The 27,716-nt window shown below is 41.3% G+C and overlaps 1 protein-coding gene across 5 annotated transcripts; it reads right to left on the bottom strand.

Moving 5' to 3' along the window:
* Positions 1-120: 120 nt before the first annotated feature.
* Positions 121-27,425, bottom strand: cbfb (core-binding factor subunit beta). 5 transcript variants are annotated; one of them, XM_079163790.1, is made up of 7 exons: positions 27,005-27,425; positions 26,326-26,412; positions 20,337-20,453; positions 7,349-7,465; positions 7,143-7,238; positions 5,483-5,544; positions 213-336 (listed from the first exon to the last, which is right to left on the bottom strand). In XM_079163790.1, exons 1-6 carry the CDS (start codon positions 27,080-27,082, stop codon positions 5,515-5,517), a joined length of 525 nt encoding a protein of 174 aa, XP_079019916.1. In that variant the 5' UTR covers positions 27,083-27,425; the 3' UTR covers positions 213-336; positions 5,483-5,514. The 5 variants fall into 5 exon arrangements, with proteins under 5 accessions (XP_079019913.1, XP_079019914.1, XP_079019915.1 ...); XM_079163791.1 differs by having other exon boundaries at positions 259-341; XM_079163787.1 differs by lacking the exon at positions 5,483-5,544 and having other exon boundaries at positions 121-341.
* Positions 27,426-27,716: the final 291 nt, after the last annotated feature.

The following is a 27,716-nucleotide window of genomic DNA, read 5'->3' as shown; positions in this document are numbered from 1 at the left end:
ATTCCTGTTAATCCCTCTATTTTAGAGCTTGATTCACTTTCAATTCAATCAATTCAGGAAGTTTATTTTCTTCTACATTTAAATATGTCAAAAATCTTTGGCGACTGAAATCGATCATATCAAACCTTTTAGGAAATAATAGTGAACAATTGGTCAACAATTGCAGTTTCAGTTGACTTTTTATCAGTTGACTGTATTGAAAGTGAATGGACAGCCAGCCCTGTTTTTCTCTTCTTCCTCTTTTCACTACTTCCTCATCCCCTTCCTCCTCAGCGCATCTTGTGTTCCACGTCAGCGTTGGCCATGTTTGAGCCAGGGCTGGGGTCCTGCTGTCGCCTGGACTGGGGAGAGAGAGGGATGGAAGGATGAAAGAAGGGGGAGAAGAGAGGGGAGGAAAGGAGAGAGAGTGATAGAGAGAGAAGGCAGGAAGAGGGACATGTGAAAGATAGCAAGAAAGGGACAAAGAGACAATAAATTAAGTACAATTAACAGGTGTAAAGACGTATGGTAACACTTTACTATCTATAAACACATAATCATAAAAGATTACAACTATATTTTACTGTGTTATGAAGTATCAACTGTTTAATCCCCAGTTATGAATCCTTTATAGGAGCAGTTCAATTATTGACAAAATAAACAGGTAAAACTGGCCATATATCTTCTTACCACAACTCTATAGTGTGTTATAAACCAATTATTCCTTGTTCACTAACTGCTCATAAATGATATAGGTGAGTCAAAATAAAATGTTAGCTCCAAGGTTATGAAAGGTAACCGACAAGGACCCAAATGTGAGAACAACTGCACTAAATTAATTATTACAACTATTAACAAAACAAGAGTTGCAGTTCCACAAACCGTCCCTAGAGGAGGCCAGAGAACTCTGCGATGACAAGGCTCAGCGCTGCTGTTTATACACTTCACTGATATTTTAGTCAAGGTGGCTGGCAGACGGACAGGCAGACGGACAGATACACTGGCAGACACAGATAAATACACACACACACACACACAGCAAGTGGATCATTCGGTCATCATTAGGAGTCATCAGTATGACAAGACTTTTAAATATATTTCATGACTGGGTGTGTTTGTGAGCCCGTGGCATGACCTGCTCCTGATGTAAAAAAAAAAGAAAAAATACTTGTGGTTAGATGTTTACACTTCAGTGATAGCTGAGGGGAATGGAGAGGGGGGGGGGAGAAAGGAGAGGGAGGTGATACGGTGTGAGGAGAGGTGAGGCAGAGAGCAGAGCAGACAGAAATGCAGACGGAGATAGTAAAGGGGTCGCTTAGTTCAACTGGAATGTAGTTTGTGTCATCTCAATGACTCACCATAATAGCAACATACACACACACTCACACACACATACAGTATGTCATACTACCATTTTGACTTCTAACAGCCAGACTGACTCCAGTCTCCTCTGGGAAGCTTTCTGTTGCTTTATCAAAACTGCTGCTATCAGATAAATATAATTAGGACTTGTGGAGCCACAATGAACTGGACTCTTAATTGAATTATGGGTCTTGCAGAATTGCCAAATTCATTTCAATGTGAGCTCTATGTGTGGGTAACTGAGTTTTGTTATTTGTTATTTTACCAAATGGTTTACATGGTATGATGCAGTGCTATCATGTCCCAATTTGGAAGTTGAAAAGAAGAAAAGCAAACAAACAAAAAGCATCAACGCACTCTTTTTCTTCATCGTTCCCAAATGAATCTGATTCATATTACAGCAGACATTTTGACTTGTGATAGCAGGAGAAGCACAGGTGGAACAAATAACATTAACAGTCCGCTCCAGCAGTTATTGCAATGGCCTGCAACAGTTAGTCACGTGACTTCTTACACCTGTGTTTGAAATGTCAAAATGTCTGCTGTGAGAACATTCTACTTATGTTTCACTTCACGTGTGTTCATTATGAGCCGCATTAGCTCAGCGGAAACTAGAGTGTATAAATCAAAGACAACGTAAAAAAATATATCAATCACCTAAACACTTGGTTATCTGTTTAAAATCTACCACATCAGTTAACATTAAGTGTTTGGATTTAGATGATGGACAAATTCTACAAAAGCCAGCCTGTAGAGATGTGAATATGAACGCTGAGGGCTCCGAGTTTACGAGGTGAAGGAAGGAACAAAAATATCCACTGTTCTCACTGTTGCTGCTGCATCTCGGCTGTCGTGTAGTGTTTGTAGAAGGGAGTGGCCTTTGCTAATCATAAGGGCAGGAGAGCTTTCTGTATTGATCTACACACAGATGGAAGCCTGCTGGGCCACTATAGGCTGCTTAACCACAACTCAATACTGGAGAGGAGTGTGTGTTTGCTTGTGAAGTGACGAACTTAGAGATTTGCTATATCTGCGAGATTGTGCACATGTGACTGTACAGTATCTGAATGTGTGTGTGTGTGTGTGTGTGTGTGTGTGTGTGTGTGTGTGTGTGTGTGTGTGTGTGTGTGTGAGAGTCAAAGCAGGGGGTCTGATGGCAATCAATACTAATGATATATTAATGCTTTCAGTGCCAGCTCATCATTCACCACCAAATCTCATTCTGTTGAGCACTTGGAGAAGTGTGTGTGTGTGTGTGTGTGTGTGTGTGTGTGTGTGTGTGTGTGTGTGTGTGTGTGTGTGTGTGTGTGTGTGTATTTGTGTGTGTGTGTGTGTGTGAGTGTGTGAGAGAGAGATAGTGTGTGCTTCAAAGGCACACTTCTTCCAGATCAATCCCTTCCTCATCCATCATCCTGGCAGGTACCGTCTGACCTTGAATGACTGGAATTTCACTTCTTTTGGATGAAAAATGCTGTATCTGCCAAAATGACAAGACTTCAGGGGTGTTTGTGAACACCCAGTGAACAAAAAGGCTTCCCTGTGGTTCTGCTGAGCTTTACTGTAATAAAACGTACACAAGCCAAACAAATTGGAAGTTTGAAAGTCAACTGTCCCCAACAGCAAAGTCTAATCTTTGTTGAACATATAGCAAGTCATCACTGATAAACTTAAAAATCAATCTTATTCTGACTTTCAGTGAGATATTTTATGGTTCAAGTAATGTCCTCTTCATGTTTCTCAGATTGAGATTGTGTCTTGAAAATGTTACATTTTTAGATGGGGAAAACCATTTGTATCGACTCCAGTCTAAATATCATACATGGTGTGCCACCTTGAGATGCAACTTATACTGAAATTGTATTTTTAAAAATTGCATGATAAATGTATGACTTAACTACATTAAGTCTACATTTAGCCAGCACCTTTATCCCATGCCTTGCCTTACTTAACTCCTCTCTCTCTCTCTCTCGCTCTCTCTCTCTCTCTCTCTCACTCTCTCTCTCTCTTCCTTCTGCATTGCTGCTTCTCTGCCTGATCATCTATTATTGATTTATAACAGGCGAAATCAAAATGTATGTTTTACAAATATAGACACTAAATATAGGAGGAATCATTTCATTAGACTTTACAAAGAGCACAAACATTTAGTGACTTATGTCTTTGTTTCTCTATCTGACAGACAGAAGAACTACAGACGGATAAATAAATCAGCAGCTAGAGACAAAGAGAGACGGAGGGAGAGGTGGAGTTCAGACCACAGTAATGCAGAGGCTGAATCTGTGCCGCTATTCGGCAATGACCGTCAGTCACACCCAGAGAAATAGCTTGGAGCTGCAATATCCCACAGTGACAACAATCTTAACTCTAACATTGTACGTTATGAAACTAAATGATCCCTTACTCCAACATTAGACTTTTCCACCCACTATTCTTTTTCTGCACCCTACACACACTCTAGAGAAGGCATTACTGCACATAACAAAATAACAACAAATAAATAACAAGAACGAAAGCAAAATCGAAAGTCTTCAAAGCATATAGACCTAGAATCACAGCCTCGTGTTATATCTCTCCACCAACCAGCAATTTACATCCCTGTCTGGCCAAAATGTCATCACTTCATAATGTTATCCTAGAAGACATGTGTGCGTGATGTCACACTGTCACACTGACCCATGACCACCAAAATCGAGTCAGTTTATCTTTGTCTAGGTGGACGTTTGTTACAAATTTGAAGAACTTCCCTCGACACGTATACTGAAAATGGGACGAAAATTTAATGCAGATATAACATACATACATAACACTATAGCCATGTTTTTTACACCCATTTAAGGGACACATGTCCAGGGCCATGAAGGGGACACGAATTGTTAAGAACTGTGCAGTTTGTTTATTATATTGTAAAATGTATACGGCATAAGAAACACTTCTTTAGAGCCACAAGTTGGTCCACAAATTTGGTGAAAGAAGTGTGGCTTCTTTGGTGTTTGGATTGTGTGCATTCGTCAGAAAGGTCAGGGAGTGAACTGCACGCAAAGGAATGTGTTTGATAAAGAGAGCACATGGTGGCAGAGAGAAAAACTAAATGTTTGAGGGCCACAGAGAAATTGCTCCGAAATGCAGCTCCAGCAACATAAAAATGCACGACATACTAAAACAGCATCCATGTTTTTCAGCTCGTTCCTATTTGCTCTTAGCCACCATATAAACATATATAAACTTGTTCTTTTAAAGGATTAGTTATAAGTTTTGAGAAATGTCCAGTTGGATGAGAAAATTGACACCCTGCTCATATTTATACATTAAGTATTAAAACTACAATCAGCAGCTTGTTCACTTAGTTTTGCATAAAAACCGGAAGCACAAAACAACTTGAAGCAGGGGGAAGCAGCCTGCAACGGGATCAGAATGTAACCCAAAGTGGGACAAAGTCTCCATTTTTCTACTTAATGATTATCAGTGCCAAATCGAATGCCTTTCTTTTTTTTACAGTGTGTTTTTTTTTAGGGGGTAGGGATAGATAGTATTTGTATTGATTCAGCAGGAGACACAGGTTTTCTTTTTCCCCCCAGAGCCTCAGGGAGGAAACATGAGATCAGTCAGATGAAAGATGACCTTCTCCTTTCTAACCCTTCAGTTCTCTTCATGTGCCGAGTTCCTGCCTTTCCCTTCTCTCTAATTTGTGCCGGGCCATATGCTCCAAAGCTGTGGTAGGTCTTGCTGATGATGATGATGATGATGATGTGTGTGTGTGTGTGTGTGTGTGTGTGTGTGTGTGTGTGTGTGTGTGTGTGTGTGCAAACTATATGAAATGGTTACATCTTGCCGTTTCTATCTCTGACGCCACAGAAGCATGAAACAAGCAGGATCAGATAGTCATAAAATGTGTTAGAAGTGCATGCATATTCATGAACAACAGACACACGAAGAACACACACATACATTCAAATAAAAATAAAAGCAGATGCCGGTGGTCACACACAGAAAATAATGGACAAACACAGGAATGCACATACGTATATCAATCATTTGGACACACACATAGTTGCACGCACACAACCACACACATATGCACACACAGACAGGGTGGTTTAGTGCATGACAGTGTGATAGATGGTGAGAAATGAAGGACACAGACCCTGTTCTTTTCTGCTGGCTGTCTGTGTGTCATCAGTCCCAGATTTTAGAAACCACAGGGTCCTAAAAAATAAACAATTTGGGGTTCATTCGTAAGTTCGTCAACTTAGGAAGGATCGATCTCCCCAAAGCCTTGCTGGGAAAGTGAGTTTGTCTCAAGTTTAAGACGGTCACAACATTCAAACTGACAGTGTATACATTTGTGAATCTGACATGTTGATAATTCAATGAACACAACTCAATTGATCAGATCTCACAACAATTTACATTTTTGTAATTTGTATTTTTTAAATTGGCTGTATCATTACGGTCTTGTTTTTCCTGTGATCTGTTGCACAAAGTAAATCAACTACGTTCCCTTCAGAGGCTTTTGGGACACCTGACAAAACTGAATCAGTCATTCAATAGTTCAATAATATCAAATCAAATCAATTATCAGATTAGATTTATTGTCAAACTGATCATGCACTAAACCTATCATTCAAACTGTAAAAAAAAAAAGAATTTCAATACAAATATGTAAAAGCACACAACCACACGTCACACAACCCGAAGCCACCCCAAGCGCTAAGCAAAGAAAACCCAACTGTAAATTTGACTCTGTGGCTCTGATGAAACAGTGTTTAGTCTTCACTAAACACACCCATCAATATAGACTACAAATACCGTATTATGGCAAATATAGAACAAATTAAGGGCACTTTTGCTGAAAGCATTAAACAAAACAAGTATCTATACGTTTCCTGTTACTCTTAATTGTACTTACATTCATCATTGTAGAGTGCCAAATTATGTTCTGAATGTTTGCAAGCGAGACAGTATAAATTGTACTGTTAGCATGCTAAATGCAGCTTGCTTTAGAGTTATGAATTTGTAAATCAAATTTCCAGTTGGGTCTAGCCTAGCAAAGCCAGCCTGCAAATTAGAAAAACTTCACTTTGCTCATTTTCAAATCAGCTGCACAAGTAGATAACTAACAGCTTCACTCTGACGTCAACATGAGCCGGATAAATGAGCTGCCTGCTTGAACGTCTGTTGTCTTCGCTTCCCATTCTCAAACTGAAAAATACACGTTGTGGAAATGTCTCACAAATTATTGTCAAAATCAGTTCCTGAATGAATTGAATTTGAGTTCTTATTTACGGTGCTTACTTCACAATGTAACTTAATGGCAGTTGGAATTCTTGGTTTTGATGAGCTGTGGATGATGCAGATGTGTACTCAGGGTGTAGCCACCGAATCATCACTTTTGGGTGTGCTTACAGGTGCAATGGTGCACACCCAACAACGATGATGGTTGTGGTGAGAGGTGCAACAGACTTGAAGTGAAACAATGCATTTCAGTTTGGTATTAAGTTACTCTTAATGGTTGGTGAGAGTCAGGAGGGTGGAAAGTCCCAATATTGTTTGTCTGTGAACTGTGGTTCACAGTTATAACTCATAGTTCACAGATTGTTGTGAACAAATGGCACAACATGTTTATCCAGACTAGAATCTGGATCTGACATTTAGGCTGGCTTTGCTTTTAAGTTGGTCTCAAGAGGAAGCAGATTTGTCCAGTTACAGTTGGAGATACACTGTCCAGTAACGGCCCGCTTCTCTTTGAGATGGCAGACCAACGTCGGTCCTCTATAAAAACCACCTTCACAGGGCCCTCTCACCTCTAGATCCTCTCTGTGTGATCGGTCTCTGTCTTCAAAGTCTCGGGTTCTGCGTCGAGTCTCTTCAAACGCTGCCTGGGCCAAAGCGTCCTCCTGCTGTACACACACACACACACACACACACACACACACAGACCGATAGAGGCTGAGTTTAGTTTGAACAAGGCAAAGACAATACATCTCTCTGTCTACATGTGTTGTGTTACCTGCGCCCTCTCTTCATCATACTCCAGGTATCCCATGCCATCCAGCCTCTGTAGGTCGATCCAGCCTCTCCACATCACACACACACCGTTCAAAATCATGGGAGCCTTCAAATAGACCTGGTGGGGGAGAGAGAGTTCTTTTAAGTTCCTCTGCTGCTAATGTTGAAACCCTGAAAAAACCCCGATGAACTCTTCATTAGTATAACTAAGGTGTTAAAGCTACATGAAAGATGATGAACACAGGAGAAGAGGACTGAGATCTGATGTTTTTACAGAACTAAACAAGAATGATTCTCTGTGTCTTTTTCCAATAACAACAAAGTAATATGACCTCGAGTTACATACACAATTTAAATTCTTAAATCCAAAACAGTCAGCTGTTTTTCCAGAATAATAAAAAGCTCAGTGTTTGGCTGATGGTGTCCGTCCCACCTCCACTCCCATTACTGCTGTGAAAGAGCAAAAACCACCATCTACGTCAAAGCCTCTCCAGTACAATTGGGTGTTGGACGAGTAAATCACACACACATACACACACACACACACACACACACACACACATTGAGGTGCATTTACATATGTGTTCATGAGTGGAATCAGTTGAGGTTAGTGTGTTTCCATGAGTGTGTGTAACCATACATGTCAGTCCCGTTTAAGTGGAAAAGTAAGCATTTGTATTGGACTAAATGGACACAAAGTTATTCAAAACAAATATATGCCAAAAAACATTTTCTTCTTTTCGTCATTTGTGCGTGCGTGTGTGCGTGTGCGTGCGTGTGTGTGTGCGTAAATCTATATGGTCCGTGCCCAGAGTTTGTGACTTACTCAATGGATGTATTCACACACTGGCAGACAAATATGACTTTGTGGCATTTTATTCTGGGATAATGACCTCATTTGTTTATGACAAGTAAATGCCATGTTGCTTCAGTTCTCACGGGTCTTCAGTTAAGCCTGATAATAACAAATAAGGTACAAAACATATCAGCAGGCTGCCCACAAATCATTTCGTCTGTCTTGTTTGACCTTGTGTTGTCTATTTTGTCTATCTGTGAGAGGGAGAGCAGGGAAGTGGAAGAATGAGCCGTGATAATAAAGGGATTATACGTTTTTACTTGTGTTCTATTAACCCCTTTCTCTTCCTCGGGCACTCGGATAAGCACAGTAGGCCTTTTTAAGCATTTGGCAGCTGAAGAGCCAGATATTTCCCTCAGTTGGTGGAGACCAAAAACAGAGCTAAAAGAATATTAGAGAAACATTTTTTCAGGTGGCCAGAAACCCAATCCAAACGAATGCTTATGTTGCTCCATATCTGCTGAGTGATGAAAATATACACACAAACACCTATCCAAAGGCTATAGCTTTCACACAGGGCTGTAAGGACTTGTCTTTCAGCCATAAATGTGAACAAAAGCTTGCTAAAGCAGGATACAATAAACGTGTGTTTTGCTTTTATTATATATATATATATATATATATATACTTCCTCTTTCCCACGGCACTAATTTCCATGAGTAAGAGACAACAGTGAAACACAGACAGTCTCTTTTTTTTCCCAGGGTAGAAAGTGTTTAAGTGGTATTTTTATCTGAGTATTTAGGAATAAATAAAATAAATCCAAAACACTCCCAAAATGCACACATACGAAGTGATGACAGGATTTTTCTGTGGGACGCTGGGCAAGCTCCACGTTCCTGCATTTTTACACTGGCTATTTTTGGACAGACTCTCACAGGGACCTCTTTTACCACAGCTACCCACAATGCACCGGGGTTGCAGGGGAGACCGCACTCCTGTGACTGTGGGTTTTTGTGTTTATTCGAGTGAATGTTTTTCTGTGTGAGTGTGTTAGGGGGAGAGAGAGAGAGAGAGAGAGAGAGAGAGAGAGAGAGAGAGAGAGAGAGAAAGATGGCTTCCACATCTGTGGGGCTGCATGGTGCTTTTAAAAGAAAGCTTCATTTGGCTTGACAGGGAAAAACGTCTGTGTGTGTGTGTGTGTGTGTGTGTGTGTGTGTGTGTGTGTGTGTGTGTGTGTGTGTGTGTGTGTGTGTGTGTGTGTGTGTGTGTGTGAGGGGAAAATATGTAGAAACGGCCCAACCACAGACTTCCTCTGAGAGAGAACCATGTCAACCCCCACATCCATTTACTAACGCACACACACACGCTCATACACTGCTGCACACTGTGAATAAGAAAAGGAAGCAGCATGAAATGCGCTGGAAATTCAGACTCTAAACCAAGTCCAAGTTTAGTACAGCAGCTCTTTACTGTAGGTCTAACAAACCTTGTGGGAAAACTTGTGCTGTACTGATTTGTATTTATCTGCCTGCGATACGAATGATGAGCAGGCAACATTGCAGTGGTCGTCATTCTGTTGCATTTTGAGATGATTTCTAAAGAGGTTAAAAACATCTGGACATGAAGATAAACTACTCCACAACATTTATTATGACAGTCATAGCTCATGGTTACTTTGCAGATTAAGATTTTAAACATTTGGAAACACATGTGTACATAAAAACATATGGTAATCTTATAAAATATTATGATGCATTGGCAATATTATTAAAATAATATGTGGAGTTTGCTTGTAAACAAACAAAAGTCATGTTCAGCTTCAGTGCTGCTCACTAAAACACATGGTGAGTTTCACTGAGCTCCAGCAAACGTGCTGAATGCATTTCATTCCACATTTCAAATCCAGCTTTGTTTGCATCACGCACTGAAGCTGTTCAGGAGGCTCACGGTGACACTTCAAGATACTTAATGTTGTTTTTTCCTGTTAAATTATTACCCATTTGTACAGTTCTGAATGCAATCCAGTACTAGCCTTGAATGTTTAGATTACATTTGTGTGGACAGTTCTCTGCATCACATATTTCTGAGATGGGATGAGCATATTGCAAAATGTCATGACTTCAATTCAGGTGGTTTTCGTGTTTTTAACCTCATCTGAAGTACTTATTGTTTAAGATAAGTCACCTCCTGGGGTCAAAGTCCTTTGAAAGGATGAAGTTGAAGATGAAGTCCCAAATGCAAAACAGTAGTTTATGTTTCTAAAAAGATACTTTTTTGGCAGTTGCAAATAATGTACTTGACAACAGCAACCAGCTGCAGCCTTGTGATTCACTGTGTATCATGTTTGAGGTCATTCACTGGTGAATGTCTGCATTTCTGAATCATGAGCACAACTTTCTTATTTTCTTACATTTTAAACCAACACAACTTCTGAGCAAACACCTGAACACACTGATTCAGCCAGCCTTCAGCCGGCGAGCAAATCTCTCCTTTTTGATCTCGACTTCTCCAAGCTACTGTAAGTGCTTCCTACGCTGTGTGTGCGCGCGCGTGTGTGTGTGTGTGTGTGATGTCAGACAGTGTGTGACGCAGATGTAGAGGGATGTGTTGGCATAGTGCCTCTCATTCAGCCTGGTGCCAACCATCTAGTCAGGACAACACGCTACACACACGCACACACACACACACACACAGACCAGTGCCCACGAGGTGTGTGAACACAATAGGCACCTCTGTTTTCAGCCTCGTGAGTTGTGCAGTCTCTCTCTCTCTCCCACGCACATGCACGCAAACAAACAGACACACACACCCTTAAATAAACACATTGAAATAAACAGGACAAAGATCTAATCAGGCCTCTTTTAATTCCTCCTTCACCATGACTATCACTGACTCCCTTTCTTTAGAGTATGTCTGATTTATTGCAGTAATTATCTAGTTATTATCTACAAGAATGTTACATCAATGACTGTCAGAGCGTCTGGGAGTCTGTGCGTTACTTTCAAACAGCCAACATCAGTGTGTGTGTGTGTGTGTGTGGATAGTTTAGATTAAAGATGAGCTCTAGCAACTCTAGCAACTCTGGTGTGTGTGTGTTATTCACACAATAAACTTGTGTGTGTGTGTGTCTGAGTCAGCAGCCAGTCACAGACAACTCATTCTCTCTCACTCTTTTTCTTTCTTTCTTGTATCAAATGTCATCAAATACCACCACCTCATCATCCTCTCCTTTTCTTGTCTTAGATTAGAAAATTGAAATGAAAAAAAGGAGAAAAAACAGCATTAGGATAGCTGCCAGGACAATATGGCACTTAAGTTCATATCACATAAATCATTCCTGATTCGTGCTCCTGCTCCACAACATACTGGCTGGCACGCAAACACAAACGCAAACACACACGCGGACACACACGCGGACACACACGCAAACACACACGCAAACACACACACGGACACACAATGCCTCTTTCACAGTCCACAACAAAAACACAATAACCCTAATACTGAACATGACTCCAGCAAGGACACTAGGCTGGAATAAAAGAAAAGGTAAAAAAGAGGTAGAGATAACGAAGGAGAGAGTGAGAGAGAGAGAGAGAGAGAGAGAGAGAGAGAGAGAGAAAGTCATCTGCATTTCTAGAGATCTTTTGGTGATTTCTATATTTTGAATTTAGACTATTTCAACAGCAGAAGTACAGGAGAATTATTGACAGTCATCTTTGTGGATTCATCGTCTAACATGTAAAGTACATTAAAGTACTGTAATTCATGTTAAGGGTTGTGACACAGATACAAATCCTGCGGCTATATCAATAAAGAGAGCAATAGACAAATGAATAGCAAAGAAAGAGAGAGGGAGGGAAAGAGACAATGAGGGAGAGGAGTGTGACGCTGTAATCAGTGTGTGTGCGTGTGTGTGTGTGTGTGTGTGTGTGTGTATGTGTGTGTGTGTGTATGTGTGTGTGTGTGTGTGTGTGTGTGTGTGTGTGTGTGTGTGTGTGTGTGTGTGTGTGTGTGTGTGTGTCAGGTGTGACAGCAGCCGGTAAAGATAAAGCATGTTACTCACCTTCTGTTCCTAATCCCACACTGAATACAGCCTAACGTCTACTGACCTATTGTCTGACACACACACACACACACACACACACACACACAAACACCACCTGCTAAAGCAACAGAAGTATAATAGCATGGTACTCTAAACGGCATGATCACTCTCTCTTATTCTGCTCTCCCAGCCTGTAATTATGAACGCTGCACTTGGAAAATATGCGATAACAATATTACTTGCAACAAATAAACATAATACCAAAGTTCTGCCTTTCTGCTGCTTTCAGTAAACTGAAAAAAATGAAATGCAATTATTTCCAACATTCTTTTATTGAACAAACTGAACATTGAACCGAACACAAAAGGCTCCAAAAGAATGATAGTGACATTTTAAAGTGACATTTTCTGAAATTCTCTTTCAACTAACTCAAAATCCCTGAGAATCTGGATTTTCACAGTATGAACGTTGTCACACGGGTCAGACGAAATAGTGCCAGCAGACAAAATGTAACTGAATACATTGCTACGATATTCAAAGTGCTATTTGCACCGCAAAACAACAACAGCAAACGGATGAAGTTATGGCTGAGAAGACGAAATCAGCATGACGTCAACATTTTGCAGCGCAAGCTGGAGGTGAAGTCTAATTGTTAGTCTCAAACAGGGCTGGAGCAAGCTACTGCTACATGCTAACTTAACGTTATTGCTTTTCATACACAGGTGGACAGGAGAGTAACACTTGTAATCATTACAAATGTAGTCATTTTGATACATTCTCTGATCTCCCTCTGCTAATATTACTGTACTTTGGGCTTGTATGGAGGTTACTGTGCTGTTGTTAACCGCGTTTCTGTGCCACACAAGTAGGCAACATCCGGTTGGTGACGCTTTCTGGTCAGCTTGCTTTGCGCTCAATATTCCATCATTGTTTCTTTCATTCTACAGGATTTCAAGTTAAGATTGGCAATCTGGGAAACTTCGATCCAGTCAGTAACATTAGGATTATATCTGTGAACCCCTCACACTAAAGGCTCATGAGGCATATAATCTGTTCAAAGCCGACTTGAATCTGGAACAGCCCCGCGATTGTCGGATAGGAGCAAACCAGACCCAAAATCAGCCCAATTATCCTCTAGCGTGGGCCCAGCGTAACACACACACACACTTCACATGACACTTGTCATGGCTGATGTCAAATATGTTGTGTACTTCCAAAGAGTAGGAGCCAGATGTGAAAAGAACTTCACATGATGTGTGTCATCCTCTAGAAATCAAGTTTTGTCCATTGTGTCCTCTTGCTGGACCAACTGAGCTGAAAGCAAACTAGTTGCAACAAGGCATCTCATTTTTCAGTTTTATCAGTTGTTTCATGTTCAGAAATAAAATACTGAAGACCTTTGTCAGGTCATATGTTTTCTATTGCAATGTAATTGTTCACTGGTTCACTGGCAGTTTGAATTTCCATTGTGAGTTGGCTCCAGCCCCCTCTGAGTCTCTAACTGCCTGTAGACACATAATGTGCATCATTGCCATGCAAAGTTCTCTCTTGGTGTACCGGAGGGCCCAAAACCACTGTTTGTTCCTAGCTAGGCATGGAAATATCATGCAAATCCACACACAGGCTGCAGATAGAGTTACAAAACCAGACATAGGGAGGGAGAGAGAGAGAGAAAGAGAGAGAGAAAGACAGACAGAGTGAGAGTGAGAGTGAGAGTGAGAGTGAGAGAGAGACATAATTAATCCTTTACTTTTTTTATCACTTGTGTGTCTCATGCTTCCAGTCAACATTGACTTTTTCAGTATTTAACTAAACTACCATCATAATAATCATGCTTTAGTTGCTTGGGGCGGACATCAAAGGTAAAATAAATAGAACATGTTGACAGTGAAAGTTCTGCAGATAAACTCAATATTAACATATCCCTGTTATTTATATTTCCCTTAGGTCATCGTGACTAACCAGCTCTAACTTTTCCCCTCACCTGATCTCAATCTATAGTCTGTGTTCTATTAAGGAGAGGAGGAGCAGGTCGTCCACTCATATTTAAAGAGGGTCTTTTGGACAATATAAGTACAGAAACATAAGTTCACACAAACGTAACAGTCCAGGTGAGTAGTGTTGCATACTTCAGTCCAGCTCAGCAGACACTTCCTGGAAGAGAGGACTAAGAATACAGAAATGGAGCTGACACACACATGCTGGATTTCACACCAGACTGGCTTGTCTCTCGACACAGTTTTCTATCAAAACCCTGCGTCTCTGTTTTCCCTTACACACACACACACACACACACGTTTTCTCTGCCTCCACCTTGTATGCGTAAATGCACTAACGCAGCGATTCACTCAAACACAAAGGCACGGTTCCAACATAAAACACTGGGACGCACACAAAGAGCATATAAACAGAGGACCCTGTCTGTGCCTGTGTTGCGGTGCATTATGGGAGTGGGTGTGGTCACTGATCTAAGGCCTGGAGCAGGAAATATGAAACCCTGTGGGAGGAGACTGTGACGGTACTGTGTGTGTTTGTGTATGTGAGTGTGTGTGTGTAGAGGGAAGAGGTTTTATGGTGCATTAATGTCTCTTAACAGGAGACTCCGAATTAAACAAGCTTTATTAAAGTGTACTGAACAATCACTCAGGACGTACAAGAGGTAAAACACAACTGCGCGCACACACACACACACACACACACACAGACTGTCGGATGCAGAGCGACAGAAGCAGAGGGAACCAATTAGTGGTCTGGCTTTGATGATGTCACTGACAAGTCACGCACCGGTGGCACAGCTTCCGTTCATGGGGAAACATAACACCACACACAGCGCACGCACACACACACACACACACACACGCGCACACACACAGACACACTTCATGTTGTTATGCATGTGACAGAGGAGAATCCTGGAGGCTTAAAGCTGATGACTTAATTAGAGGGCAACAGAGGTGTCAGATAAGAAATGAACTTAGAGGGTGTGTGTGTGTGTGTGTGTGTGTGTGTGTGTGTGTGTGTGTGTGTGTGTGAGAGAGAGAGAGAGAGTAATCATTGTCATCTGAAAGAACCTTTTAATTTTGGGGGGATGCAGACTGTGAGTAGCTGTAACCAGATCTATCGACAGAATAAATGGAGAACTTGCCTGGAAGACGCAATCTGACAAAGTTGCAAAATATCACTAAGAATAAGAACGTCTCCAAATTTCTCTCTCTCTTTACCCTGAAACCCGAGTACTTCAAACTGAAAAGAACAAACACACAGACGTGAACACACAGCTGAACTGGTAGATATCTGGCATCTTTAAACAGTGATTTGAACGTGCTTTCCGATGACTGGACGGGTGCTACGCCTGAGGGAGTATCTGAACAGTCACCACATCACAATCTGCTATTGTCTGTAAACCAGAACATCTTGCACCCATAGTACTGTACAATCTGGCTTTAGCATTGATTGTCTTGGAAGCGCTCACCTTCTACAAACACTCGTACTGCACAACTGTTTAGAACTAGTTGTATTCGGGAACATCCTCAGATAGACAGATATATGATCCATACTTTTTTTTAATTCAATTTGTATTAATTTAAACTTTTAAAATAAAAGTACAATACAGCTAACGTCTTAGATCCCTTCTAGGTGTGTAGCTGCGGCGCTGCACAGATACAATAAAATATTTCCACAGTTCACCGACACCTGCGTCCATATTTGCCAAATTTTCTATTGACTCATTAATCTGGAACCATTTTTATCTGCTCGGACAATAATGGTATCTAATGTGGGGACGGAGGTTTCAAGACCATAGAGGAAATAAAAGTTGGGAGAGACTTCTTGTTGCATTAAAGGGTCATGGTCATTATTGTATTAATGAAGACAGAACTCTACGGCTACGCTAGCGGCTGAGTGAGGTTGCACTTGTAGACACAGCGGTGCTTTGAGCTGAATGCTAAAGTATTCATCCCTCTGGCATTTTTTGCTAATTTGTTGCATTAAAACATGGAAGTCAAATGGATTTATATTTGGATTTTATAGAATGGACGCACACAAAATAGTCAAAGAGACGCTGTGTTCATACACATACAGGAAACAGTTTGAGAATGAAAACAGCCCTAGAAATGTGTTTCTGTCCTGGGTTTGTGTGTTTGAGCTTTTCCGTGACCGTCCGCCCTCCATCATGTAGCTGACAGACGCTCGTCTGCTACTCATTTAGCCCCCCCCTCCCTACAACCACTAATCTCTGTCCAACCGTTCAGCCTCTTTTCACTCTTTTCTCTCTGTCTTAGGTTTTGTTTACTGTTTATATGTTTGTGTGTTATGTTGTGCGATGATATGTGTGTGTCTAAGGCTTAGCAATCAGTCTGGCGCCACCATCTCATCAGCATGCAGGAGTATAGTGCACACTCACTGCACACACACACACACACAGACTCACACACAAACTGCACACAAAGAAACAACCTTCAACGGTGAAACTCGAGTAATTCATGTGGTTTCAACCTCGTCTAAAGTCACATGCTCAAATATGACTTTTCCACCAGTTTCCGGTCGCTACTGGAGCCAGTTTTTATAGTTCCGAAACCAAATCTCAACCTGTTCCAAGTGTTCATGACCGAAAAAATAGTTTGAGGCCGCTTCCCCCTGTTACTTTGGTGAAAATGTAATGGGAGTATAATGAAAATGACCAATAACTCCTGCAGAGCTGCTGTCATGTTAATCAGTTTAACACGTTTCATCAGCAGCGCTCCACCCTTGTTCTGCTCATGGGTGGTTGGAAAACCTGAGGTTTTCAAACAGCCAGTAAAAAAAAAAGACCAGGTTAACTGCATACATTACATTTTCATACATACAAACACAAACACACACACAGAGGAGGTGGTTAGGCAAATGGAAAGGATGGAGTGCAGGACGGAAAGAAAGACCAGTATCTGATTCACATGTAGGACACAAGAAGCGTGGCAGCTTCTTCACACAAACACAACTCTTTGGATGACAAGAAATGGATGAATGAAATAGGCAAAATGTTTGACATTATGAAAACATTCAAATGGGTCAGCGATTAAAGAGTTAATGATCACGCAAACTCCAAACCCTTTACCAACAAGGGGGACATGTATGTGAAGAACCACAGGAGGGGCAGGGAGTTAACTTGAAGTCACAGAGAGCTTTATATGTTAAAGGGAAATGTAGCTCACTTATGATGAAGGGGATGTGCTAAAGAAATCAGTATGTAGGGCTACGATACAAATTTCAGGGGGAAAGTCAGTTAAGTTCATATCTGAACAGTTATATCCAGTGTTTGGATTCAGCTATAAAACTTAAACAATCTAAAATGAGCAAACTGCATTTCGAGTGGCTGCTGGTAAACCAGCTGCAGATGCTATAATTCATGTCTAGGACTGGGTTAACGCTTGCTAGCAAGTTAGCAGCTAACACTAAAATTACCCTTGTCCACAGCTGGCTCCCATTAGCCTGCAACGACACTGAGAGCCTGTACTTCCACTCTTTCTCTCTCTTTCACGCACACACACACACACACACACACACACACACACACACACACACACACACACACACACACACACACACACACACGATATTCAGTCGCCAAGTTTAACCTGGCTGTGCTTTCCTTTTGGTTTGGCACCGTCTGTGTTTGGAAATGAAGGCGGGAGAGAGGGAGGAATGGAAGGGGGGAGTGGATGGAGGGAGGACAGGAGTGATTGTGTGAAAGAGGGGAGGAGGGGAGGAGGGGGGGGGGGGTAAAAGGAGGGAGGAGAGGGGGATGTACGGTGGGAACGAGGATGGAAGTAAAAAAAAAGAACATAAGGATTGAAGGAGGGGAGGGGGGGAGGGGGGGGGGGAGACAGCAGCATGGATGTTCATATAAAATGCCACAAGAATAACAAACAGGGAAAAGGAAGGAATGTGAATGAAAGAAAACCTGTCCAGAACAGTGACCCGGTGCCTCAGTCCCAGTTATAGTTCATGAGCTACCGTCTCCTCCTTTTCAACTCTTCTTCAATTTTTCCCCCTGTTCCCCATGAAGACAGCAGACCTGATTATTATTTCTACCCCGGTATTCACATTTATGTTCAATGCTACTCCGTATTGCTGTTACACAATCATCTCTAATCATCTCTTTCTTTGTGTGTTGTATAAAGAAATAGGTCTACATAAACCTAATTGAAAAAGAATACTACAATTTAAAAAAAACGGATACATTTTTTTCAGGCTCTACCGAACATTGTGGAAGCATAAAAAAAAATTAAAAAAATTAAAAAACTACTTCAAGATAACTAACCATCACCAAACATCAGAGATGTGAGTGTGTGTAGCTTAGCTGTGACAGCAATTAAGAGAAGAAGTTGCAACGTACACAAGACCTCTGCCACGGCCTGACAGTTGTATTCTACAGGGAGGTCCAGCCGGATCGGAGGGCAGGCTGCGTGTGTGGTGTGTGTGTGTGTGTGTGTGTGTGTTTCTTTGTGTTTGTGTGTATGAAATGAAAGCTGGATTCCTGGTGGAGGAACACAGCAGAAAATGTACACTCAGTACACAATTAAAGGCTCTGCATTGGAACGACAGAGTGCAGTTGTCCTCTTTCTTCTAAAGAATATTTCTTTTCACTGAATATTGCACTCGAGAAACCACATTCTGCACTCACCTGTCCTTTTTCATGCAAGTGGAATATGAATGAATATTACATTAAAGTAAAGACTGAAACTTTATACTTGTTTGTCTTTCGTTGGAGCTGCATGAAAAGAGCATTTCAGATCTGGAGTAACTTATTGTGAGTCACTGTCAGTATATCACGACATGTTTTGGATATGGGCAAAAAGAGCAGACTGTCAGCACTTTGATCATAATCCTCAGACGTGTGTGTGTGCGTGTGTGTGCGTGTGCGTGTGTGCACGCTCGGCTCCAGTTCTACAGAAATACTGTGAAACTGCTTTACATTGAAGACTCCCAAGCCTCATTAAAACTTCATAGATCTGTGAGCACCGTTGAGGTGACAAAGAAGAGGGTATCGTCTTACACACACACACGCACACGCACACAACCCAACACTCTCCGTCTCTGCCATACACATGCATACAGTCTAGTTCTCCCTTTGTCTGCCACACACCACATCAGAAATCTCTTCTGCAAAACGGCCATAAACACAAGCACGCACACACACATACACACACACACACACACACACACACACACACACACACACACACAGCTCTCAACCATCAGGGCACTTGTGTTAAATAATTAACAGTGTGAGATTAGTCTGTCAGCCTTGGGGCACGGAGGTCCATCGATTTCCCAGAATGCATTTTTAATGAGCCGCCACACGGCATTCATTTCAGCTGGCCAGTGTCCGTGGAGGGCCTTCTGACAGACACACACAAAATCCAGGCTTTGCGCCAGGGGAGACAATTAACATACACATAAACACAACAGCAGCAGCACCACTGCACTGTACAGCTGATGTCACCTTGACAACAGCAGCAGAACTAACATCTTCTGAGCTCTATAAGTTGTTTAACTTTTCTTGATCAGGCTCGGGTGATTTCACCTGTGTGATCGGGATCACCACATTTTAGAGTATGCTTACCAGCCACCAGGCACTGCAGACCAGTAAATACCCAGTACACACTGGTTTACCTGACACACAAATCAACATGTATTCTGTCAAAGGTTATTGCCTTAAATAAGGGATATACATGTTAGATGTCAATGTACACAAAACTAAATACCCGGGACTTGCTCAACATTGGCACTCATAAATTCACATGATGTTTTCTGTCTGTGCGTGAGAGTCTGGACTGTCATTTTCAACAAAAAAAAGGAACTGGAAGCAAAATAGCAGACAGAGATGCATGTGTTTCTCCAAAAGCTGTTTTTTTTTTCTGTCAAAAGTTTCATATTGTCATACGTGTTATGAATCAAGCGCGCGTGACTAAAGCATGAGATAGATGGCAAAGATGTTTTCAACTCCAACTGATTTTGGAATAAGAGAAGTTGTTTGGACACACTTAATCAGAACAAAAATATATATATTTTTCCAATCTCAATGCTGCAACTCAGACCACCAACAGGTGAAGAGCAACAGAGAGAACATTTGCGTGTTTGTGTATCTTGCACTTGTCCTACCTTTCCTGTGTCTCTCTCAAAGTCGACGTACTCCCTTGCAGGAACCTGCCTCTGATCTCCGTGCAGGTTGGCAGGAAAGAACTGCAGGGAGAGGTTGGTACCTGTGGCTACAAAGGCCTGGAGAGAGACAAAGAACAACATCTCCATTGAGTTATTTTTGACTGTGATGTACCACTGGTTATTGAAATTGTTGTTAATGTATTAGCAAACAACTGCACATCCAGCAAACAGAGGGTTACACAAGTCACACATTATTTTGTTTTTTGTTGTTTTGGTTTTCCACCAACTTCTGATAGAAATATTTGTAAGTCTCCTGAGCTGCTTCACCTGCCTCTTGTTTATTTTGGCTCTTGCTGTTTCACTCTGAAAAGGTAGTGAACAGCTGCTTGTCTGAGCATCTTAATGGGAAACCAGCTGCTCACAGTTTTATATGGTGGCATGTTTGTTGATGTGAGCTGTGAGGTTCAAATAAAGACAATGTACAGCTGGAAAACAAAAAAGAAATGGGCTGAAATAGTCTGAAAAGCACCGAGTAAAGCTGCAGAGTAGGGCGCAATTTAATGGTTTCAGCATTAAGCATGACATTTTATGAACGGCAAAACGACACACCAGTGATTTTACACGTCAAAGTCAGTTTACTGTCATGAGGAACATTAAACTGCCTGCAGAAAGCAGTATACTGCCTTCTGTGGTTCTGGAGGAGAAAATCCCTTATTAAGAGACATCCCGCACTTATTTTCACTCATGGCAAGGGAGCAGGCTACGAATTTATTGGAGACTTCAAATTTATAACAGAAAAGTGTGACAGACATTGGTGCTAACCGGGCGGGGAGGATCTAAACGAGGATGCTTTTGAGTAGCATTACTCTTACTTTTAAGGGCTTCTTTTCATTATCGATGGATCTGCCAACTCTCTAAATAGTCAAAAGAAATACTGAAAAATATCCATCAAATATTTCCAGAGCCCAATTTTACAATGGACCAACGGTCCAAACCATAACACGGTTCAGTTTACAATGATATAGATCAGAGAGAAGCAGTAAATCCTCGTATAGATGGATTTAGAATCGCTATGGAGCTGTTTTGGGCTTCAGAGTGATTCGTTGATTACAAAACAGCAGTTTCTCTCATGAGTCCCCCAAACTTATATAAGTACATTTTAGGAGTGCCCCTTTTATATCAAAAATACAACTTAATGCAGATTTAAGATGATGATGTTTTTAGAGGCTTCTTGCAGAAGTTTCAACAGTAGAATGTCTGAGTCAGTTTAAATATCTTATTTGGGTGTAAGCCTGACAGAGTTTAAGTTTAATAGACTGTAGTTGTTCTCTTTCTCCTTTCTTTAACCCGTGCGTCCTGTGTCTCTGACGAGCGCTCTGCTCAGAACAAAAGCACAAAGTCAACCATGGCCTGCTCCTTCCACACACATAATAATCACATCATACTGTGAAGCTTTCCTCATTTTTTGATTTCTGTAAAATGGCTTCATGCTCTAGTGGGAGACATTCCTATCAAGATAAACACACACACACACACACACACACACACACACACACGCTTACACACACATATTATGCACACACGCATAGAGAAACACAAATAAAAGGAAAATCAATAGAATGCATTTCACTGTTGCAGTCAGAAAGCAATGAATTACAGAGAGGCAGAAAATCAAGTTGGAAAATGTCTTGTTTTTATGCGTATATGTGTGTGTGTGTGTTTGTGTGCGTGCGTGCGTGCGTGCGTGCGTGCGTGCGTGCGTGCGTGTGTGATATGTTGTGTTGCGTTTGCTGGAACAGATCAATACTAATGGAATTAGGGCTGCGACTGAGCTGGAAGCATATGAATTATGCACCCTGTCAAATCTGAGAAAACTGAATGAAAGAGAAGAAGGAGAGAACAACAGGGAGTGGAAGAGAGGAAAGGGAGGAGAGAGCTGAAAATGACTGTGTACATGGACACACACACAGAAAAAGGTCTCTCATTACACACATGGATACACACACACACACACACACACACAGAAACGAGAGCTCAAAGAAGACCCGAGTCATCATTTCTGCTGTACTTGAAGTATTGGATTACAACCATCTGATTCTCATTTGCTGCCTACTACTGCGGGAGGGGGAAAAAAGAGGGAAGGAGAGGCAGAGAGAGGAGAGAGATGGAGGGAAACTGGGAGACAAAGGAGGGGAAAAGAAAAAGAGAGGGAGGCAAAGAGAAAGAGAGGAAATGAGAGAGAGGGAGAGAAATGAAGGCAAATAGGGCGATGGGGGCAAAGGCAGCGGGGTGAATGTAAAGAAAGTCCGACTAAGAGAGGAAATATGAGTGAGATGTAGAATAAAGACAAAGAAGAACAGAGCAAAGGAAATTAAATAAAAGGAAGTGAACAGACAGAGAGAAAGAGAGAGAGAGAGAGAGATGGGAGAGGAGAGGGGAGGAAACCAGAGCAGCATGAAAATCAATAGCATTTGAGAAAGGGACTCATCTCTAATGAGCTGAGCCGAAGATAATTTACTTTGAATTATTGTCCCATTTATCAGATCAATCCTGAACAGTTTAGAGCCGCCCTGTGATTCCAGCTGCACATCTGTGTGTGTGTGTGTGTGTGTGTGTGTGTGTGTGTGTGTGTGTGTGTGTGTGTGTGTGTATTGTTTAGGAACTCCTACAGATCAGTAATACACAGCTCAGCTTCCAAATTGCATTTTTACATGACATAGAAAATGTAGAAAATAAGCCTTTGATTGTAAAACAATGTCAAAGTTTCGGAAAATTCAAAAATTTCGGACACCATGTAATTACAGTATCTGTTATAACATGCAGAATACATAAAGGTATGTTTAATTTATGTTAATAAATCCACTACCTTTAAAAAAAGAATAAAACTCTGAAGAGTAAAAATATTTAGGCAGCTGGAAAACTTTAAGTTAATACAAAACACGTGTGACTTTTAACAGGCCTTTTATTTATTTACTTAAGCTTGTTCTGTAAATAACAATTTGCTCTCAACTGACATGTCAAATGAAAAGCTCTTACCAGTGTGTGAAACGGACACTTTTTGATTTTAAATGTTTTACTTTTCATGAGAGTCTGTCTGAAATTAGGCCGAGACAAATGTTGACAAGCAAAAGCAAGTTTCCCTCCAGACATGTTGTTAGGCACAATAAAACTAGTCTGCTCGGAAAGAAAAATAAAAATAAATTCAATTACATCTATTTCTTCCTTCATGTCATTGGAAAAAAAAATCCTATTTACCTGAAAGGTCCTTTCTCAGTGTGTGTAGGCTTTGCACATCACACTGGAGTAAGTTGTACATTGATGTCACAACGTGCACATCTTAAACTCAATTGATACCAGAGAAAACGTTCCCTCTTCCGCAGATGAAAGTGAATAATAAAACAGCCTTCACATAGGTCATTCTGCACAGTGAGGGTCAAACATCTAAGTATAAACCAAACACTGTATGGACTGGAGGGGGACTATAAACATAACAAAATAATTTAGTATGATCCTAGTAAATTGCCTGCAGTTTATTTGTTTTCTGCTCAAGTCTCGTCTATAAAAAGTGGTCCTCGACCACACGTTCGAGTCTCATTGTGTCAGATAGTTGTAAACACCGACCATGAAAATAGCAGGAGATCTTTAGCGGCGTCTGCCCCGTAGATAAATCAGCGACATGATGTCACAGCTGCCGTCAAACCATTAAAACCGTGGCCATCAATTCTCACAGAAGAGGCTTATAAATACGGTGAGGACAGACAGTCAGACAGACGGACGCAGCATGTCCCACTAAAAGATGGTAAAACTAGATGTAACCCCCCCCCCCCCCCCCCCCCCCACCTCGAGGATGACTAAGACAGCAGAAGTTGCCCGGCTGTGTTTGTGTCGTCTCTCCACCTAACTTCACCTTTTATTGAGGACATGGTTAAATAGGAAGTTAGTAGAAGAAGCAGCATAATGACAACATGAGCATGCCTAGACTTGCTTTAAAGTTATAAACGGATCATCACAAATGCTGCAGTAGTTTTTTTGAGAGAAAACAAAAAAGGTCACATGGGTTCAGTGGCACTGGTGGAGGAAACGTAGAGTAGTGTGTTGCGTTCGTAAAGGGTATTTATCTCCTGGCTGTACAGACTAGTTACAGATTAAGATTTTAAAAACCTATAATGGGCATAACAAATAGAATGCACTGTTATAGCGTAAATAAACCTAATATAAAATACTGCTGACATGAAAAGTTATAATCCAGTAGATAAAAATACAAATCTGACAACTTTGATGGCATAGTGGGTACTTGAATGCAATATTTCTTTTGCGACACTGTGGTCTTTTGATTAGACAAAAGAGCTCACTACAGCCCTCCTGCTTTTGAAAAACATCCGTCCAAAAATTGGACATCTGATGATCGGATGCATTTGAGGACGCGGCGAGAGAGAAGTGTGGAAACACGGTGACCAGGTGTTCCTCTTTATGTGGGACTGCACAGACTTTTTAATTCCTCTTTCCACTTCCCACGTATAGAGACGACGTCCCGTATTTAGATTGGCTCTAGTTTTCAAAAGCCAACCCGCTGCAGGACACTTTTCTAAAAGCTGGCTGTGAAGAAAGCAGGGAAGGCTGTTCGATGTCAATCAAACGGCCCTGAGGTGGAGTCAAGTGCAGGTTAACCCATCGACGCCTTTACACTCCGGCCAAGGTGAGGGAAGGTCACCATGAAGTCCCAAGCTATGCAGATTTAGGATTATTTAGGATTCCATTTATTATGGAAATTACCACAAAGAAAAATAAAATACAGCTAAAATAAAATACTAGGAAAGCAACCGAGTAAAGATGGTGGAAGGATAATCTGAGAGAGTTTTTTTGCTAAATTATTTTCAATTTTACACATTAAATACAAAGTACAGCGACACAGAATGTGTCTCAACCAGCGGGCAAAGCGTTGAGATGCTACGAGCTAAGGGGCAGAATGTTTATTTTTTTAAGTCACGCACAAACATCCTCTTTGTCCTGCATTTAGTTTGCTGATGTCAGATGCAGACCAACACAACAGGCTGTAGATTCTAAATCACCACAAAAACAATTGAACAATGAAATTGTAATTGTGAAAAGCGTCGGTCACACTTTTCTAAAATCCGATGTGTCATCTCAAAAGGTGTTTTCTTCGACCAACAGTCCAAAACCCCAAAGATGTTCAGAGAATGTTTTAGATCATTGCCAGAAAAAAAAGACCAAGATCAATCACTTCTAAAAATAGCTGATTCATCTTCTGGTGCTCAAGAGGAAACATTTTGCGTACATTGGTATTTATAGTACTTGTACATCATACAAGTGCTTGTATCTTCCTGTTCCCTCGCTGCATGTCGACTTCCTTCACTACATGTTTACTGTATATACCAAAATTAGACATGACAGGTGATATTTACTTTAGCTGAGCATGTCTAGGCCCCAAATTACAGCCCTAAGAGTGTTGCAACCGTAAACTGGGTGATAACGTGCGCTGATGTGTTTCTACCAAACAAAGCTGAGATGATGATGATGACGACGACTGCAGCTGAATACAGAGGGAAGAAGCCGTGAGCCTGTAAGTGAAGTTAAGCCCGGTGGTTCTGCGTGTCTGACAGCACGTCTACTTCCTTGTGCGGGGGGGACACATGAGAACATCGGCACACACGGTGATGTGTCTGTGCTGTACTGCTGCACAACATGAACTGATTTCAGTGTTCTCATAATAACAGTTCATGTGTCTCTTAAAATGGGGTGAGCCTTGAGATTAATGCTCATTACTGACGATGGTTTCTAAGTTCAATAGTTTAATACATGAGCCAAAACTGAGTTAAGAGGCGAGTGTGCTGTTTAATTGATTAGATAGATAGATAGATAGATAGATAGATAGATAGATAGATAGATAGATAGATAGATAGATATGTATCAACACTACAAATAAAGGAGACTTAAGGAATACAAATATTATATTTAGTTTTGTACTCACTATTTCTGACCGTCCGTCCCTGCAAGCGTTCTGGAAGCGAGCTTGTCTCTCCTCATGGGGCCGGTCCCTGAACCCAGTATATTTAATCTGCAATGAAAAGAAAACACAAACCTTAAACACCACAAACATATACTCACATCATGTATAGCAACCTACTCTGTGTTGAATTGTAATAGAAAACACTCAATAATAGGGCAGAAGATAGGGCTGTTTGACATTGAATGGCGATGCTCATTGCCAGCAGTACAGGCTGTAATTTGATGTTAAGCCACGGGACTTTAGATTTAGGCAAAAGGCATAGTCTTTGTTTCTGTACTCTTCATCGAAAAAGTAAATAATAATAAATGTTAAAATTTCAAAAAAAATATTTAAAGAGCAAACTAAGAGAAGAATGAGAATACAGAGTGTAAAAAAAAAAAAATCTCAATTTCAGATACAAGTGAAACTCGTTGCACTTTTGAAGACGATCATTCTTTTGAATTGGGTGGTTTTATTTATACATTATTATTAGCAACCACTGAACTAATTCAGTATATAAATTGAGTATGAAGCTTAACATAATTCGACCCGCCAGCCAGCATGCTTTTCTCCTCTAACGAGCCTCTTCTTCCTCTCTGTCCTTATTTCCGCCGTCTAACAGAATGGATCCAGTGTGTAGAAACACAGCCGACTGACTCACCTCACACTCCCTGCTCAACTTGCGGAAAAACTCCTCATTCTCAAACTTGCTCCTCTGGTCCGGGACTACCCGCGGCATCTTCACCAACACTTTCCGGTTTCTTTGAGTTTCACTTTTTTCAGTATTTATTATTATCCCGCACAGTAAAACTTCAACTGTTCGTCTTGCCGTCCGTCCCTCACTCTGCCTCTCTTTCACTCACTTCTCTTCCGTGTATGAGTGTTTTCTCTCTCTCTCTCTCTATGTGGCGCAATGTGCTCTCTGCTTCTGGTCTCTGTGATTCTGACTCCTGATCTTATTATGATGATCTGCGTCTGACTGCGCGCTCCGAGTCGCCTCTGGCTCCAAATGGCTCTCACTGAGTGACCCACCTCGAAAGATAATGCTCAATTTGTCCGTGTCTCTCTCTCTCTCTCTCTCTCTCTCTCTCTCTCTCTCTCTCTCTCTCTCTCTCTCTCTCTCTCTCTCTCTCTCTCTCTCTTCTCCACTGTCTCTCAGCGTCTCTCTCTCTCTCTCTCTCTCTCTCTCTCTCTCTCTCTCTCTCTCTCTCCGAGCGTGTGATCTCAAGCAAGTGGCAATAAACGAGCGCTCTGGTCTACCTGCAACTTTCAAGTGCTCCTCCCCGGTAGGCCTGCCGATTATTCGCGCATTCCAGCCACAAATAGGCTAATGTATATCACACAAAGGATATATAGTATAGCCTATAATATGA

Source organism: Pholis gunnellus (genome assembly GCF_910591455.1).
Source record: "Pholis gunnellus genome assembly, chromosome: 7".
In the NCBI taxonomy this organism is placed as follows: Eukaryota; Metazoa; Chordata; class Actinopteri; order Perciformes; family Pholidae; genus Pholis; species Pholis gunnellus.
Note: the sequence above shows the minus strand (reverse complement) of the source record. Positions and strands in the feature narration are given on the sequence as shown.